The following is a 19,811-nucleotide window of genomic DNA, read 5'->3' as shown; positions in this document are numbered from 1 at the left end:
TGCATATACAATTTGTAAATACTGCATTCTTCCCAGAGAAGGCAGTAATAAAATACGTTTTGCATCACACTTTTCTGAATGTTATCTGGAAAGATCTAATCCTTCACAGTCTGCAGTAAGAATTCAAAACTTTCAAGAGCTAGCCTTAGGGTCAATCAGGTACATGACTTGTACCATCCCCATTAAAGTCCATTAAAATATTGCTGAATTATAAAAGGCTTAACACCTGCCAGTTCCCCTCTGTGATTTCCTCCGCAGAGTTTTAAAGACAGCAGTCGCCAAAATTAGTGAATGCTTCTGCAGCCCTGCACGCAGACTGACCTCATCTTTCTGCACACTGCTCTGAAGAGCTGTGTGTCTAGAATAGGCATGGGCAAAATTGATCCTTCTCTGATTAAAAGGTTCTTTCAGCCTGAAGAAAAACTGAGAGTGCTGGGAACTCAGGTCTCAGTTCTGCACTCATCTCTCCTTTTGTTATTGTGCAAGGGCAATCTTCTACTTTCCTTGAACATCTGGTGCTCTTTCTAATTCTGCTACTAAGCATATTCGGGGGAGAGATAAGCAACTGCACATTTTTTTATAGTGATTAAAAAACCCCCTTTGGGACTAGATTAATTTCCTTGGGAATTACCAATGATTCTATCATCATATTTCAGAGTGAAATGACTTCTGAATTCTATCGCTTTCTTCTGAAAACTTCATAACCACCACCATATGTTCACTCTACATATCTGCTATATCCCTTCTTATTTGTAATACAATGTAGCAGCTCCAAACTTCAGCTGAAATGACCATATTACAATGAATCCTTTCCGGGAGAATACAGTCAAAACTAAGAATTTGAAAAGCATTGCTACTACAACACTGTTGTTTCTAGAGTCCTAGACATCTGTGCCTCGATTACTTTCAACTCTTCTTAAAGACTCATCAGCCAACAACTCTAAGAATGAAGGGAAAGGCAAACATTTTGACCTTTGAAAAATCTCCAAAAAGATCTTTAAAAGGAGGATTTAAAATCCCGCTCTCTCCCCCAGAGTCAGACACTCCTACCTTTGTAAGAGTTGCAGTTGACATTAAGGAGTGGCCCAAGGCCGCTTCGGGATCGGGGTAATCCACAGACATCTGGCGACCTGGAGAGGTAGGAGCGACGTCCGCCAGTGCTGCAGTAGCACCGCGGGGACCTGCTCCTCTCTCCTGGGCTTTATCCTCATGTGCTTCCTGATGGGTGAATTCTGCTGGTGACTTGGAGGTCCTGCTAACCGACTGCACCGTGCTAAGGACCGTCATCTTCGTCAGCAGAGCTTTTGGCAGACCATCCATAGAGTCCGTGTGAACCCCGGCAAAACAGTCTGGAAGTCTGATGTCTTCATCAGTGCTGGCAGCATCTTGCAGGCTGTGTCGAGAGGGGTGATGCTGGGGGCTGGCTGTCACTGAGGGGGTTGTGGATAGGACTGACTCAGCCTGGCTGTCTTCATCATCATCTTCATTGTCATTTTCATCTTCATCCGCACCATCAGACTCCTCCACATCATATCCCGACCGGTCGTAGCCGAATCTTTGCTTCTCACCTGCAAAAGTGGGAAGTAGAAGGTAAGCCAATGAAGGTCCCTAACTGATTTGGAATGAGGTGGAAGTAATTAAAACCACCGAAAAACCACACAGCACGTGCATTTTTCAGTCACACCTTATTGCATCAAAGCAAAGGGAAGACTTTCAGTTTTGTTTGTAATTTCCAGCATACGTATTTAATTATATAGCTACATTATCTTTCATCTTCTGTTTTCATGTTGTTTTCAACCTTCTGGATTTGGATGTTTTCTTTTAAGCCATTTATAACCATTTGCTCAAAGTCACCTTTCACTCTTTCGCTTGGGGAGAAGCGAGCAGATTCCCGGTTCATTAAACCCCCAGTGACGACATATGAAGCTGGTCTGCCAACCTTAGCGATGGGATATTCTCTAGCTGGTTCTGACTCATAAGTGGGTGTCCTTGTACCTAATATGAATCACTGCTGCAAAGGTTTTTGAAGGATGCAAGCAGAAAGACTGGAGGCTGTTAGTCAGGAATCTGTCTTGTTAACAGGCAAAAAGAGACCAAAATTAGACCTTAACAGATTTCTTCACTTTGCTAATGTTTTGAAAGGTTTATTAACAAATCACCCAAGATGTCCTAGGAGCAAGAAAGCCCTAATCCTATCAAAACTTAACTATGCATGAAACTTTGCTCACATGAAGAACCCCCCCTGACTTCAAGTCTTAAAGCCAAACTGCAGCCTAGTGGTGAATTTCTCTACAAAATACAGCTCCACTGCAGCTTTTCACCTTCTTTTATATCATAACTTGGAAAGAAAGAATCGTCTTTAATAAAGAGACAGAAAATCCAATCTGCTGTACCTGATTCCAAGCCAGACTGTCTGGGATCATATTTTATAAAAGACAAAATGCTTTGAATGCACTAATATTTCATATTCAATTAAAGGTCTGTCTGCTGAGCTCTCCAAAAAAAATATCAGTGTAAAAATCATTTGGCTCTGCAAAACCAATGAAGACTGGTTAGTTAAAATCTCAGAGATCCTGTTCTAAGGAAATCCACATGACAACTTACGAGCAAAATAATCGATTCTGAAAAAAACCCCAGACCCTTAAAAGAATTTGAATGTGCTACCAATGCTTTAGCTGCTACATTACCAAAACCAAAATAAGCCTCTTGAACTCCAGGTAGAATAAATGGGTTTATTTGAGCTACCTCTCAATAAGTTACCCGCCATTATAAGCCTTTATGGTTTCAAATGAGCAGTGCAATTAGGAACAAGACTAATAGCTTCTTTGAAAAACTCCCTCTGTAATGACTTTGCCCCTCTTTGCCTACACAGTAATTTGTACATTAACTAAATATGGAAACTATAGATTTTCTACATTTACTACAGCAGGCATGAAACTGAAATGTTATTAAAAATACCCTAAATCTTTGAGGTCATTGGAACGATGCTAACAAAAATATTTTTTAGAATTTTAAATACTCTTAATTTATAATTCTCATCTACTGACAAAACCGTTCAACAAAGAAAATACATTTTAGTGGAAAAATTAATTCAGTAAGGACCATTCCAAAAATACAGCAAGTAGGATTTGTAAAAATATTATTAAGAAAACCACATAGACTTATTCAACTTTTTTTTGTCCTTCTCTATCCTTCTGTCACACAAACTCTCACACAAAGAGTGATTCTTCATCATTAATTTGCAAAGCAAATAAATCTAAAATGTTAGAAGCTCTACATATGTTACCTTTCTGAATGGAAATACCTTCCCTCAATGCCTCTGTAACAGATCTCAAGGACTTTGCCATGGGTTACATCTAAAGGGTGACTCATGCATTTCTTGCAACTCTTTAAATAATGCATGGCGCATTGCAAAGTCTCAGGCTTCAGCCTGGACTCCTTCTTAATTTTGGTTTATTTACCAACTTCACATAACTATATTCTGGGAAATCCTACCGTTTCTTTTATTTTTTCCTCCCTCTCTCCACATGAATCACATTTTCTATGAAAGTTGATGTCAATCACAAATGACTGTCTCCGCTGGCAAGAGGAACTACCTGAAGTGATCAGACTGACTTGTCACATTTGTAGAGCAAGGAAAACATATGCTCAAACAATGCCCTGATTTATAATAAGAAACTATCTTTTTTCTAAATCAACAGTTAAAAATACTACAGGATTTACTAGCAAGTGCTGCTTATGTAGAAATCTTCTGCATACATCTTGACCTTCTAGAATAAAGCCCTGAAAAGGGAAAGGGGAACCACGTGTGGGACACAGATTCCTTACATGCAGGACACATTTCCCCTCTATTGTTTCCCTGTTTACCTCCACCCTTTGTGCATTTGCCAGCTTCTATTTAAGTGTGGTTACCTGGAGCCAGCGCCTGCAGTGTAGGCGAGGTGACAGCAATGAATGTGGTTCCCTCACTCCCACACCGCTTTGAAACATCAGACGAGAAAAAAACTATTCCTGACTTGCTTCCTCTGGTAATGCACAAAGGAACACTCTGCTCTGGCTTTTATACCTGCGTGCATGTTTGCTGAAACAAGAGGTGCCTGAGCTTTCATAATTAATGATCCCGTTAAGCATCACTGTAAATCAGTGGAGTTGTGAGGGAATCAGATGCTGGAGTTTTAATTGGTGGAGGCAGATTATGGGTCTCCTCCGAATGAGGCATCAAGCTGAGGCTGTGACCACTCCTTGTGGTGAAAGACTCTTTTCCAAGCACTGTCTTGTTAACCAAGTAGTATTGGCCCCAATCCATTCTGGTAATGGTACACTGCCTACTAAAGTTCTCTTGCAGTTTTAATTGGGGAAAAATTAATTCTTTGCTTCCTATCTTAAACTATGCACAATTATAACCATATGCTTATGTAGCTGATATATATATATATATATATATAACTAGAACTGACTCAATTTCCAAAGGGAACAAAATGACTTCTGTGTTTAACTTTGTATGAGGTTGTAAAGCACTGTGGGATATTTTAGAATGAAGGATGTGTCATAAATTTAAAGGCCACTAGCATATGGGGAAATGACTTTTGGCATGAAAGTTCACAGGGTTTTTTTTAAAAAATAAAACAGGAAAAAAGTTTCACACTAGTAAGTGAAGGCTTTATGAAAGCTACTTCTCTTTCAAACTTGTAACTCTCAACATTTTAACAAAAAGACTGTTCAAGACTGCCTCCACTTTTTATAAAGATTGTTTTTGGAAGAGTAGGGAATGTCTCTCATCCTCTGTCAACTGCTGCAATCTTTTCTTTTAAACACTTAGAAAAACTCTTTCTTCTTCCCGGACTTCACAGAGGAAAGTGGAACTTTTGGCTACAGACCTGAATTCTGAAAAAATCAGAAACAGCTGGAAATAAAGGTGTAACAGAAACACGGATGCAACTTTTGATTGAGGATTTTGCTCGTACACCATTTATAATTATATTTAATAAAACTGAGGTTTTAATCCTATGTCTTGAAATAAGCATATACAAATCATATGCAAAAATCAGCTTAGTCTTTTATTTATTTTACTGTCAGTCCTCAGTTAATCAGCTCTGTATTGTGTTGTGTTCGTGGTGTTAATGAGTTTGTTGGCTAGGGCTGTTACACTGACATTTTACCCCAAAGCAGGAAAGAAAAAGCTTCAAGTTCTTTTGCACAACAGCATTAACTTGGAATTATCAGCATCCTAATATGTCCATTAGAGAAGTGCCTGGGGCTGATTAGTCCACACACTGCTGCTTCCAGTTGTGATACTATGAATTAGGTAACTGAAAAAGGTCTCCCTAAGTACTTTAAAGTTCTTTACTTTAAGTTTCTCCTACCCGAATCCTTACTGCACATGGTTTTAACAATGGCCATCTAATTATCTCTGTACTGCAAAGTACTAAAAGAAAGGATCTTCAAAATCTCAATTTACAGCTTTTGATTTTGTGATATTATCACCAACTAGTCCATCACATGACCTGATTTATCAGACCCTGCTACAGACTTAGCAATTTCTGCACCAAATCCAGTGATAAAGTTTGACAGCTTGTAACTTAGTCATATTTGATTATAACTTAATCATATTCAGGTAGATTTTCACATAAAGAGCAAAATGTTCATTTTTGGTTTTTCATTGGCAGCAAGACAAGAAAGACCTGAAAATGTAAATCCAGGCTGCTGAAGTTTTACACGTTCCTAAGCAAATGGACAGTTATGTAGGTAACTGTAGGACTGCTATTAGCTCTACCTATACAGATGAAAGACATTGCTTATTAAGTATCCATTGGTCTGTTCCCGTCTAAATTTAAATTTACTAAATTTATTGGCTTTTAGCATCTGAGTAATGCAAAGCTGTGTTTATTGCCTCAAATTGTGGAAATATCTTCAGGTTTAATACCTACATAAAAGTGTTTAAACATAAAGCATCTGTTCTATATTATATATTCTCCAAACTCAAGAAAAAATATATACTATGGCAATAAAGGCAGAAATACTTTTCAGTATGTCATTGTATTATCATAAACTTGAAAGTAAGGTCTGTATGTCATCAATGCACTCCCTATTTTTCTGAATAATTGCAAGCTTAGACTTGCCTTTCACCTGTTGAATTAGTCTTGTATTAGGGGGTTCCACCACCACTGAAACAAATTTTAAAAAGAGTAAAACAAAGGACTGTGAAATAACACTAGCATCTATACCCAAACTTGCTGTCTCCTTGTCTTTCTAAGTCTGTTCATAGGATTTACTTGACTGATACCAGTCTTGCTTCAGCTACTGTCCACTGCTCACCACCATCAAACACGACTCACAGTGACATCTACTGGGTTAAACTCAGACTGGTCATAGCCAGTGCTCCTAAGAAACGAGGGAAAAAACTGTGGGCTTTTGATTTTCATTCCTAGGAGTATGTGAAGTAACAAAGTAAAACTAACCAAAAGAGTACCCTCTGTTTAAAGAAATTATTTACACCTAAGCCTTCTTGAGTAACCTGTATATTGTGTATCGACCCTAGCACTAGGTAGTCTATTCCCAGGCTGTAGGTATAGGGCTCCAGCATGCTTAATATACACCTAGGTGAAGACTCGACACTGATATATTAAAAAATAAAAAAATAAAAAATAAATTAAAAAATCTTGTAAGCTATACAGATGCAGCCTTCCATTCTATTTGCAAAAGGAGGATATTACTGAAAGGATTTTAATTTATTTTCACTCCTTAAATGTAGGTGCAATGAAAACACAGGCTGAGTCATGATTAAGCTAATGAAGAGCCATGGAAACTCACTTAAGATCTACTATAAGTAATATATAGCTAATTAACTTAGAACCATTGTATCTTTAGAAGGGTTTATTTAATACTGCATAAAGTGAAAGTGGTTTTATGTATATGTATGTGTGTGTATATATAAATACATATCTGAAACTTACAATTAGGTCTTTTGACTGGTAATGAACATTTTGGGATAAAATGTCTCCAGAGAAAATTTAAGTAAGTTCTGTCCATCTACTGATTTAATTATGAAATAACTATCTTGTGCAAGTTTACTCAGGCGTACCATACAACTCATACATTAGTTTACACATGAAATATTACAGGTTTAGCGTTCATAACTATTTTAATTTGAAGACAAATTATTGTTGTTTTTAAGGCTGTACAGCATAATGTTGGGTCAACGTGGCTAAAGAGGATATCCCCAGTTGCAGTCTGTCACACTAAACAGTTCACCTCGTCTGACAATTTAATTCAGATATTAACATTCCTTACATTGTAACCCTGCATTTTGGTGATAAGAACATTCCACAGAGCAGAAGATGAAAGATAAATGGATGAGGGAACAGTTTTGAATACACAAAGCCAGGCCAGAAAGTATTTACTAATACCCAAATGATGACAAGTCCAAATACAAAGAATGCTATGTTAAAAGCTCTAATCACATATAGTCTCAAACAGCTTAGAGAGCATCTCTTCCTTTTTTCCCTAGACACGACAGCACAACAAAATTTCAGCTTCTCGGATTACTGAAAAAACAAGCTCTGTGTGTGTGCGTGCGTGTGCGCGCGCGCGTGCCTGAGCTCAGGATTGTGCACAATTTTGCACTCCTTATTCAATCTGCATGCATTATTAATCTGAACTGCTATCAGGTCAAAGCTGACTTCTCGTATGAATCTAAAAAATGATATATTCAAATAATCACAATTGCCTATGCTTTAAAAAAAACCTACATAAAAATAGAACCAGCAAATTCCTTAGTAAATAAAAGGTTGGTGGCTTTGTTAAACTTCTGGCTGATTCTCTAATCCAAAATCTGGTGAAAGACATACAGCTTGGTTATTTTAAGCAAAGGTGTAGACATTTTTATGGCCATAAGAATAACTAGTATTCCAAATGTCGGGATAACAAATTAGTTAGAGACAGACAGACATTCTACAGGTCAGGAGACAGGCCAATCTCACAAGGTCTAGGGGAGGAAGGAATCTTTTTTCTGAGGTCATGATTATTTCTTATCAGATTTTCTGCACCTTCCTCTACAGTATCTCACATTGCCTTCCAGCTGAAGAAAGAGATGGGACTGGGCAGACCACTCTCCAAGAGAGAGATCATTTTTAGCAACAACACAACTCCTGAAGTAAAAAATGTACACTTTTAAAAATGATGATTTTTAAAGCGCCAAAGGGATACACACCACAAACCCACCAGCAACGCATGTCGGAGGGAGGAGAGGTGAAAGGGTGAAAGATGTAAGGCCACGAGTGCAGCTCAATACTGAAGGCCCATCACGTTTTGCTTTGTGGATGATATGCTGCTGACAGGGCTGTCCCTAGAGCCCAGGCCTGGCACGAGGGGTGCTGGCCCTGAATGTGAGCTGGGCTGTGCTGCCCTGGGGAAAGGGCAGCCAAAGAGGAGGTCGAAGTAATTTTGTTAACTGAGACTGCCTAGACACCTCAAAAAACTAAATTCAATCACATTCAAAGGTAGCCAAAATATTAGCATGCACAGGATTTTGGAGAGGGCAACAGATCCACCTACGTTATAAAAGCAAATACTTCACACCTTTTTACTTCCCTCCTGACTCTTTGACTTAAAAATGGGCCGACAAGCAAGTTTTTGAACTATCTTGAGAAATACCTTCAAGCCTGGTGAGGTGAGCTGAGAGATTAAATCACCCTTTCCAAGTGTACAGTCACTCACTGAATTTACATGGATAATTGTAAATGCCCCGTGTTACACACCAACTGGAGAGGCTAGACTGGTTCGGCTGCAGCAAACACGTGTTTATCACGGGCTTAATTAACCTGCTTCTTGGATGGGACTTGTGCTGAGCTCTGGCATGCACAGCTGGCTTTGCTATGAGTACCTGAGCCAGATCATTTAGAAAAGGTAGGGATTTTATCACCAAGTGGGTTTTTGCTTTGGGGTTCTTATTTAAAGAAAGATTCTGAAAAATAAAATAACCCCTCCCCAGCAACCAAACCCCAGAACACTGAGGTCTTAAAATTAAATTTCTGGAAAAATTTCAGGGATTATAGAGCAAATCCTGTTGAATGTTTGTCTTGCCCTTTTTCCAAAATAGAGTATTTATTTTATTAAGTAATTACTGTGCTGAAACAAGGAACGTATTTCAGGGAATATATATTTATTATAGTATTACACACACCTGTACATGGTATGTAAAAAGAGTCTCTCTCTCTCAATTAAATCGTCTTAGAGCCAAAGAAAAGCAATCTTTCAACAAATGTTTGAAATGTCTTACTTCCACTGGGTGTTACTGATAACTATTAACATTTGAAACATTTCCCATTACATTATAACCACAAATGCAGTTTTTAATGTATGCAATTTGGAATATCGATTTACCGATCAATAAAATATTTTCAGATCCTAGTAAATGGAAATACCTGTTCATCAGTAGTTTGTAAAGCTAAATAAAATGCCAAAAGATACAGAACGTTGCTTTAAAAAGTTGCGATGATTTTTCTGTCACGTGAAGGCTAAAAACGTTAATGAAAACTGTTCCTCTGGGAGAAAAGGACAGTAATTTGTACTGCCGCTTATCTTCTGTGTTATTTATTTGGTATCTCAAATTGCAAAGGGTGACATGTTTTTAGCTTACCAAAAAAGAATATATTGAAGAATGCCAAAAAAGGGAAAATGCAGGTTTCTTTGTACCTAGAGCACCACTGAATCATACCAGCTGAGTCATATTCCCAGCATTATTTAGAATTAGATTCAAACTGATTCGCTTATTCTGCTAGCCGTTGTCATATGGGAGCAAGTGCATTCATCTTTCTTGCCCTTTACTGTTTAAATAAAGATCCCCACTGCTTTACTTTCTCAAAACCTCACCCGCAATCTAATAAACGATTCTGCTGAAAGAAAAAAAATACAAGGCAAGGCAACATGATACATCTCCCTGCTGAGAAACAGGAGGAAGAAGAAATTGCCACCACTGCACTGAGACATGCCAAGATCCAAAGCAGTCCCAACGCACAATCCTGTTTTCCATCTCACTCTGTCTGGTGCAGCTACATCTTTCTTATCATGTTGAGCAAAATCCATATGAACATGGTTTGGCCCTCTTTGACTGTCCTCAATCCCACCTCCTCTTCAGCGGAGCTGTCTTGGGATGCAGAAAGTGCAGAATTCCCATTAGCAAATATATTTATTTTGATAACGCTCTCATCACTAATGGAGAAGTAGAACAGGTCAAGATGAATAATGTTCATAATTTCTAAATTATATCTATCTGCTGATTTATGCCCAATTATTTGTGGAGGACGACAGAACTCTGCACTCGAAGATGATTACCCTCCTTGGCTAAGCACTAAGCAACATATTTGTGATTTGAGTGGCATGCTAGTGATGTAATTTTTATGAAATGTGCATCTCAAAACTGACAATTTCACGAACAACTATTTTCAAAGAAGCACTACATTTGACCACTTTTTTCTAGGCAAACAGCTCGCTTTTTTGGTATTTTCAGTCTTGTCATATTTATCTGTGAAACTGATAAAGTTAAACTGCATAACACTTTGCAAAAAAATCAGCAGCAATTTATCATTAGCATATGCTTGTAATTTCTTTTGGTGAAAGTTTTCCCAGTATTTCTCACTCCTTTGGACCAGCTTCTAAGATTTTTATCTCTGTACCTTTCCCCTGTACAATAATTTAAAAGCTCTGGAAAAGAAAATGTAAGAAACTGGGATGACAAAATAAATATAAAAATGCAGTAAAGAAATAAGATTTTAATTTCTTACCAAATTCTTCCTCTCCATCCTGGTCATCTATTAAGCCTACCGAGACTCCCAAATCCATGCATTTCTTGCTATGTGCCTTTGACTTCATATGTTTTGTTAAATTTCCTTAAGAAAAAATGAAAAAAATTAACTGCTCTGTGACTATACAAATGTATACAAATATATGTTCAATAAGTCTATCTTATTCAGCTACTTTTATAAACCACCTGTGTAATTTGATTTCACACTTGATAGAACCTTGCCCCTCAATGCAAGCTGTAGCATGTTCACCATCCAGAATGCTACTAGCTCTCTGGCTACATTTCATTAAGTTCTTTACTGACATAAAATAGAATAGGGTGGAAATCCCAGATGACGATGTATTTTGCACTGGTATAAAAGATCCCCCATTTGTTTATGGTAAAGTATAAAAAAGGCTGATTCAGCCTTCAAAGTCAGGTTGACAGAAAACTACTGAATGAAACTAAAGTTCATATCTTGCACTCTTTTAGTATTTGATGGATTCTATTTTTAGTGTAATCATTTTCACTGCCGACCTAAACAAACAGATTAATTTTATTCAAAATCAGAGCATGAACTTATTTGATCTGAATCTCAAAAGTGAATGCATAACTGCTGAGAGGCCCCACAGAACGCTCTCTCCTCCTTTCAAAAGAAAATATGGCAAATATCATCAAGAAAAGGTTAAGAGTAGACATGGATCTGTAAATGATTGTGTTTGCGAAATGTATGTTATTAGAAGTAACTGCTCGTTTTATACTTAAAACTCATTGTCTCTCAAAAAACTGTTTCTTTGAGGTATTTCAATGGCAGAAATTTTACTGGTTGAAATGGTGACTCTTCTATGGCTATGGAGTACTTTGTTCCTGCTTTGAAATGAAGGTAGTAATTCACCCCAGGTTTTAAAATAATTGTTATGAAGCTATATGACTATATTGTCTCACAAATAGCAAATATCCTGGCTTTCCATACTGCATGAAGTTACTGGCTACACTGTCCTGTCATGAAGGGTGGTTTACCAAACATCGAGCACCCAACTGCGTGACTGACTTTGCCAGCAGCAATGCCAACAGCCGGGCATAGCAACTGCAGATGAGGAAGCCAGTAAAAGTATCTGCTACAACTGAAAAGAGGGAGAATTTCAAATGGGCAGAACTTAATTACTTGAACTTGGCCAGCACGCCTACTCTGCAAAAAACATCATCACAGTTTACTGGGTTAACACTCTGGCATTTCATCTGAAAGGCAGCATGATGACCCAGTGTGTCAGGATGCAGCAGTTTTGACACATCTAAAGACTATCCATCCCACGTTCTGCAGCACTGCGTTATTTCTTGGAAGTTTTCCACCCAACTGCTGAGCAGTTTTGAACCCCCTAAAACCAAATGTTTCTGAGGTTACAGCTGGGGGGAATTATTTCTAAATGATGTTCAATGCCAAGAAGAATTTTATTGCTTAGAATTTTTTCACTGAAAGTATTTTGGCTGTGAACTCCTCCTGTCTGTTTCTCTTATTTTGAGTCCTGGATCTACCACTGTTTAATATACTGCCTGCTTAAACTAGGATGCATTTAAGTATCTGGTGTAAACAGGCTTTAAAAAGTAGGGGTCCATCTCTGGGTCTTAGGAGGTCAAATAGAAAGTGAACCTCATACTTTGAGGGTATAAAAACCATTTAATATAGTAATTTAACAAAGGCCAGTTTCTTTCCCAGAGCAGTTAGTTGAGTGCTGATAGAAGTACAATATATGTCAACGTCATGCCTCCAAAAGATCACTGCTAGGGACTTAAAATTCTGTGTTCCTGTCCTGATCTAGGATGAGTAGTTAAGCAGCTCACTTGTCTTCACCTAACTTTCATCATACTTCCATAGGACTTCCCTCTTCCACTCCAATTTCTCACCCACCGTGACATGCCATGCAGTTCATTCATACAAAGATGTGTTTATCTGAATAAACATACAGAAGACAAAGGAAAGGAAGGAAATCAGAAACTACAAATATTTGAAGCATTAGACAAAAAAACTCCATGGAGAGGCAACTTCTTTATCTTATGAACACCCAATGTGAGAAGAAAAGAATTATACTTTAAAGTCGAAGGAAAAAAGGGGGAAAATGTACACAGAAAAGTACCCCTACCTTTAGTTTTGAAAGAAAAGTTGCAGTAATTGCAGTGGTAAGGACGGACATCTGTATGTGTGCGAATATGCTTCTTCAGCATGCTGGGTTTCTTGCAACGTATTCCACATTCTTCACAGATATACTTTCCTCTTCCTCTCCCCCGAACATACACATAGTCTTCATTTGACTTGTACCTAGTAACAGCAGCATAAGAGTAATGCAATTAGTTGTAATGGCAAAATAATTCTAGTTAGAAACCCTAATCTATCCAAATTTTAGAAGTAATATAATAGATGAAAATGAATGACTGACAAAACCAATCATGCTCTTCTTCTGCTCAACTTTTGCATTTATTTTTTAAAATCACGTCTAGATTTTTCACTAGGTATTCATGGACTTGTTCAGGGAATAATGGCCTGTGATTTTTAATAAAGGTATCATTTGATACTAAGCATTTAAAGATTTCAAATTTCCTTTCTGCTACACAGGAACACACATTTTAAAAGTGTTAGTTCTTGGGAGTAGGTTTGGGCAAGAGGAAGCTTTAAAAGAGCATCTTTGAGTCTCTGCATTGGATGCAGGAAAGGAACATTAGTTATGGGAAAGTCTTTAAAATTGCCTATCACTGTGCTCTGGGCTCAGCCTACTGGGATGGTCTCTAGATGGAAAAAGTCATTCAGATTCAATTACACCCTTCATATCTCCACTCACGGACACCAGAGGTTGCGCTTAGCTTTTGCGACCTGGTCCCTGCAACATTTGGATCCGAGCAGAGACACGTAGCAATGTTTTACCTGGGCAGCAGATGATGGCTTAACTGCTGGCCTATACTGGATTCACACCAGGAACCAATAAATGGAAAGCCCTAGAGCCCACCGCCAATTACAAGAATAATAAAACATGCACCATTTAGTCTCAAAATTTTCAGAAGTGTGACTGGCACTTTTCTACGAAAAAAATCTGGTTTGTAAGGTGTGGTACACAGCACAACCCTGTGACTAAAGCAACTGTTCTTCATATCAGGCAACTGATTTCAAGTCTTACAGTGACTGGATGAGAGCTCTCAGTAAGTATTTCCATGACACTTCTCAAATCAGGAGTTCTCCAGCCTGTGTATGCCACAGCGGACTGCCAGACAGAGACTGTACCACAGTCTGCAGATTCACCCCTGGACTATATCCTCTCTGGCTACAGTTACACAACCTTATTGCAGAACAGGTATTATTTATCATGTAAGAGAAATACAGGCAAAGAAGTTACATCTATGGCTGTATCTAGCTGCCTTTACTGCTGATTAATGTTTGTCCTTTAGGAAAAAAAAAAAAAGAATTGCACCACCTACTGTTCCTTATTTCATTACCCCCCCCTCGTAACTCTCATGGCTCCATACTTCTGATGACTTTCCATTTTTCCTGGAAACATAAACCAACATCCACAGATCACAGTATGGGAACTGTTATTTAAAATAAATTAAACAGGAAGCAACATCTCTGCAAAGTCTAGAATCAAGGAAAAAATATCTTCCCAACAATATCTAATATACAAAGTACAATACTTGCCCTCCATCAAATATTTTAACTCTTCTTGGTTCAGTTTTGATAAAGGAATTTTCTTTATCATGCTCAGTGCTTGATTCGGAGTTTTCCTTATTGCTGAATTCAGTTGCAGGCATTTTTTTTCTATTTAATGCTCGCTGAAAGAAAATTAGATGTGTATCATTAAAATTAGTATCTTTCATATGCCATTCAAACCTGTAAGTTATGATGAATAAAAGCATCATAAAAGCCACAATTATGATAACTGTTTTTAAAAAAAAAAAAGTTAAGATACATGAAACAAAAAAGATCTTTTGCTAAACTTCCTTTCTAGTATGCACTGACTATTTGTGGACTGGTAAATCTATGTGGAGATTATGGCACTGTAGGAAACCAGGAATGCTTTGAATCTGCAGTCAGAGATGCCTCTTTCTTTTTCTGGGAAGGTGAAGGTGACGATTTTTAGCTCACAGATAGCCTTCTACAGAGAAAAGATGCTTACAATCAAACCCAGTTGCTTTCTGAATGGCTACAGCCTTGTTCCTCTGCCCTCAATGCAGCAACTGGACCATGCCAACAGGGCTCTGTAGCTGCATGATACGCTGCCCCCCACAATTTGACAAAAAGGGGGAAAGTTTAGCGCCCAACCAGTTACCTGTGCTTTTCCCCCACGGCTCAAGCCCTGATGTTTCAGTAGCACCTTCCCAGCTCTAGCTGTCTGGTGTCTACCACAGCAGGGCAGGGGCCAGGGCTGGGGCTGGGCGAGGGAAAGGCTTCCCTGGTCGTTCACTGTCCCACGGCTGTGGGTTTTAGCTCCCAGTTGCCAACCCACCAGCCAGCAGCGCCTCATCACTGGCAGGAGCTGCTTTCCCGCAGCACAGCAAAGAGAAGGGTGGGAAGGAGGAGGGTACCAAGGGAAGATACTAGCAGGTAACATTCCTGATGGCTAATATTAAAAAAAAAAAACAAAACCAAACCTCTTTTGGTGTAGAAATTGACAGTTCCTAATTCGGTGAGGTTATTAACAGGGTCTCCGGAACCCTTTCAAAGCAGGACTCCATGCTTAATTCCCACCGCCAGATCAAATTACAGGAAAAAGCATACCAGTTGTCAAGCAGAACAAAAATACGTTTCTCCATTTCCCCTGATTATTAATTAAGGAATTTTTTTTTTCCTTTAAAAGGAGGATGAGTTCCCCCAACATATACCAATTAAAATCTACTCCTTCCAAGTCTAGGATATTTATAAAATAGGAAACAATGATCCAATTAGCCAGCAATTATTACCACTGTATTTATAAACTGTTCTACCCACGTAGCTGGCACACTTACCACATTTGCTCATATTGATAAGTGAATAAAATTATGAGAGAAAAAAAAAGTCAGGCCTTATGTTTTCTACTCATTATAAAATTTAATGCTGCAAGCTTGTGAATTCTTGGCAAGAGAAATGACTTCACTGGCTGACTTAAAATGACTGACGAATTACACTGGTCGTTACATATATTGAAGGGTGACATCATTCTGGCACCCGGTCCTTGCCCATCAGTCCTCCACAAGACCCAGCCACCGCCTTTACTTCCCACCTGATGAGGAATGTGTGTGATGAGGAATTAACACAGGTCAGAGGAAAAGCATCTTGCTATTCAACTCAAAGCCCTAGCAATCGGCACAGGCTGCAAGTACTGCTCCAATCTGTCTGCCTTCATGCAGCCCTCCGATTGATTTGGTTGGGCTGGATTTTCAAATATCTGAGTAGGTCTACCAAAGCACACATGACAACTCCGTCTGTGTGTAGGAAGAAAGAAATTTCACCCTGCATGTTTTAACAGCATTCATACAAGGTGAAAGGAGATGTTCTGGATGAGAAATATCAGAAGTGGAGCCTACTCCAGTAACTGCTACTCAGCCATGTTGTTGCTCCTATACACTACCTGGCACATGAATTGCTGTTGTTTTCCACCGCAAATGAAGAGTAACAAGGTGACATTTGTAATTTAACAAGAAAAGAATAGTGGAAAACACAGAATGCATACAATAAATCCAATACCACATAACTATTCCCAGCAGCTGGAACAACGCAATCTTTAAGTGCCTGATCTTTCAATCCTAAACACTAAGTATTCTTTCCAGATTTAATTTTCAAGAATGAAAAGAAAAAGAATGATTCCAGAAGTACTTGGCCCACATTGTTATCCAAACTACAGTGAAACAGCGTTATATTAAATTGTATATTCACAAAAATAGAGTGCAAAAACTAACAGAAGGCCAAATACCTCTGGATTCTCTCCCCTCCACCTTCTTTATTTTAACACACATGTTTATGTACAGAAATAGGATAGCTCAACACAGGTGTTCAAATTACTATTTACCTCCCCCTGATGTACTTTATTTTACTGGTTATATGCTATTTCAGCAGTTGGTTCAGTGTCTTAAATGTGCAAAATTCTGCTGTCACAGAGATGCTCTAATAGAAGCCCTGAGTTTCTGCCACAGAAATCTACAGAAATGCTCGCTGACAATGAAAAAAGCAGTCTTTTTAGCTGTTATGAAAAATTCCAAATTAATGCTGAAGAGGACTTGTGTCCTCTGTAAATTTTAAAGAGCAGCCAGTCTTTAAGGAGCATGGGTTTCTTGTGTGGAAATCCTTTAATGTACCTAAAATCTGCCAAAACTCCAAACGTACTGGTGGAAAGTGTAGGAAAAATTATGCCTTCCGTTTCTAACAGTCTTCTCTTTCTTCTCCCATAGAGACAAGGTCCATGATTCATTTCTACTTTACTCATTTTGCTGCAATTTAACTCCACTGTCTTCAATTACTGTTATAAAACTGGAAAAAAACCTGCTCTTAGGGCTGCCCAGAGACCAGAGTTCGATAGATACTTCTGGTACTTTACAACATCCCTCAGAAAAAAAACCCCATGCTTGCAGCCTGAATCACTGAAGTTATAAATTTCAGATTAGAATATTCATTAAACATTTTTCCCATTGGCACATAGTCACTTGAGGAAAATGTTTTTAATATCTTTAAACTTTTACTAGTTTACACATAAAAATCTTCTGCATTTAACTACTTTCCAGTGGTGAGCTGGATTCTTGTGGCACATCATCCAAGCAAAGAAAGCTTTCCACTCAGGAAAACTTTCCATTCTTCAGCCTATTTTTGCCCAAAAAATCTTCACCCTGGAATACTGCATGCAATACTGATTCACCTTAGAGAGGAGAGCCAAGATCAACGTGTGGGCTTGAGAAAGGGCTCCTGATACAACACCACTGACTTTTAGGTGAGGAAAACTGGTGAAAAATAATAATAAATAGAACAATAAAATAAAAAGAGCAGGGAGATAAAATAAGCCTTTTCCATGCAGGTGAACCTCCTGTTACATTTTAACGTGCTGTACTCATTCCAGGAGCTTCTTTCACAATAACATTTCGTGGTTTGTTCTCTGAATCACTGGAACGTGGCAACTTCACCTATTGCCTCTGAGCAGTGAATTGTGAAGAGCAAACAAAGTCCTGGGGTTCCTTATTGTTTGCATTTTGTTCACATGTCTCTTCATTTCCCATGGTATCTATTGCTGAAAGAATCGCCTTTTTTTGTGACAGTGATTAGTAGTGGTTATGCAGCAGCATGAGATGTCTGTAAACACAACTCAGTTCTAGGGGCAAACCCAGGAACAGTTCAGCAAGTTGTTTTATCTTGGTTAGAAGATCAGCAGTTAAAGCCCCACGACTGAGAGAGGAGGTGAGGCATAGCAGTGATGCATTTTTATTATTATTTATAAATCGGATTATAGTAGCACTTAAAGCTCTCCATTAGGTCAGGGTTAAAAGGTGCAAACCACTTGAGCAAACACAACCCCCAGAGACTTGCAATCTAAACTGTGGTTTCTGAAGGAACTCAGGACCCCATCAAGCTTTTTAAGCAGAAAATCAATCACTTCTTTTTTTGAGAATTATTTGCTAATCTTTGTTGGCTTTGTTTGGGGCTTTTTGTTGGTTTGGTTTTGGTTTTTTTTTTAAATGGAATATTAATTTCCAAAAGGACCTCCAGTGTCTTCCACCCTCAGTCTCAACCAGAAAAAACAGAATTACTGGGCCTGAACTGAATGAGGAATTTCAGTTTTTGTTTTCTTTAAACCTGGCTTCTGTGAGGAGGTTTCCAAGTTGGAACTGGCTATTCCATTACCAGGTCTAACTGGAGACTGATAAGACAGAGCTAGATCGTAACGGCATCATCAGCAGTATTTAGCATCCCAGAAAGAGGCTGAAATCCTGCTGTCTGATTCATTAGAAGGGAAAGCAGACAAATTCTGGAGGTGTGAGGTCATAGTACCTATCAGGTCTTTGAAATTTTTAATTTTCTGCCATCCTATACCTTGCTAGTACAATCTGAGATGCCAATTAAACTTTAATTGGTGCTTACTTGCTGCACTTTCTTCTTCCATAATGGCTCTGAGTAAAGCCTATAAATCAGCCGCAAGCAGAGCTTAAGAATTCTTCATTTTCACCATGCCTGTGCACTTCATTCAAAATATCAGCAAGAAAGACTGAAGAAAGATTAGTAACTGTAGTTCTTTTGTGTCAGAAGCACTGTAAATGTACCTGACAGCTGCCTATTACAGCGTTTAAGTACTCCTAGGGTGTTTAAAAGGATGCTGTCAAAATATTTTTCAAAATATTATTATCCATTATTTATATTCTAAACAGAATTTGTTTGTAGACACAATTTGTTCTTCACGAGGAATGCAGTAGCTTTGTTATCAGAGAATTTCTTCTGATAGGCTGTTCTTTAAAAATAAACCAAACATGAGTCAATGACACAACTGATGAGACTTGCATTAGCAAGAATTGCTCAACTACATACAGTGAAAAAAGCTAGACCTTTGAATCCTTTTCTTTTTTTCTTTTTTTAATTTAGCACTACAACATCTCATAAAATGTATGAGGAAGCAGGCTGAAAAAGGTAGTAAGAGTTTAAACAAAGGCAGCATGCTAATATGGAACCAACAATTCAATTCAATTACAGCACTCACACGAAGCCAGCAGTCTGTATGTATTTTCTGCATGAAACATTACAGATAAAGTTTTGACCTCCAATATAAATGTTAACAATGTCTCCCACTGATTTCAGGAGGACCAGGTTTAACTCTAATGCTCTTCTGGTCTTTGGGGTTTCAGCATATCTTCTGACTACCCCTGTAATTCTGAAACTATTTCTTCCTCTTACACAGTTTCTCATCCTATTGCTCTTTTCCCCACTGACAACTTTAGATCTTAGCAAAACATTTAGCAAACACAGAAATATCCCAGGGTGACCTCTGACAGCAACAGTCTGTCACTCAACATCCACGGAAATACGTGTCTTTTCCAAAGG

General features: G+C 38.4%; 1 protein-coding gene across 1 annotated transcript in view; it reads right to left on the bottom strand.

The window, feature by feature from the left end:
• HIVEP1 (HIVEP zinc finger 1) overlaps positions 1–19,811 on the bottom strand; it is a 127,824-nt gene that overhangs the window by 10,904 nt on the left and 97,109 nt on the right. Inside the window, exons 5-8 of the mRNA XM_074899678.1 lie at positions 14,460–14,593; positions 12,919–13,094; positions 10,782–10,886; positions 1,051–1,568 (exon numbers count right to left, since the gene is read on the bottom strand). Of these exons, the coding sequence (XP_074755779.1) occupies positions 1,051–1,568; positions 10,782–10,886; positions 12,919–13,094; positions 14,460–14,593 (933 nt within the window). The remainder of the gene's footprint in view (positions 1–1,050; positions 1,569–10,781; positions 10,887–12,918; positions 13,095–14,459; positions 14,594–19,811) is intronic.

The sequence above is a fragment of the Athene noctua genome, chromosome 2, assembly GCF_965140245.1.
Source record: "Athene noctua chromosome 2, bAthNoc1.hap1.1, whole genome shotgun sequence".
NCBI classification, from domain to species: Eukaryota; Metazoa; Chordata; class Aves; order Strigiformes; family Strigidae; genus Athene; species Athene noctua.
Note: the sequence above shows the minus strand (reverse complement) of the source record. Positions and strands in the feature narration are given on the sequence as shown.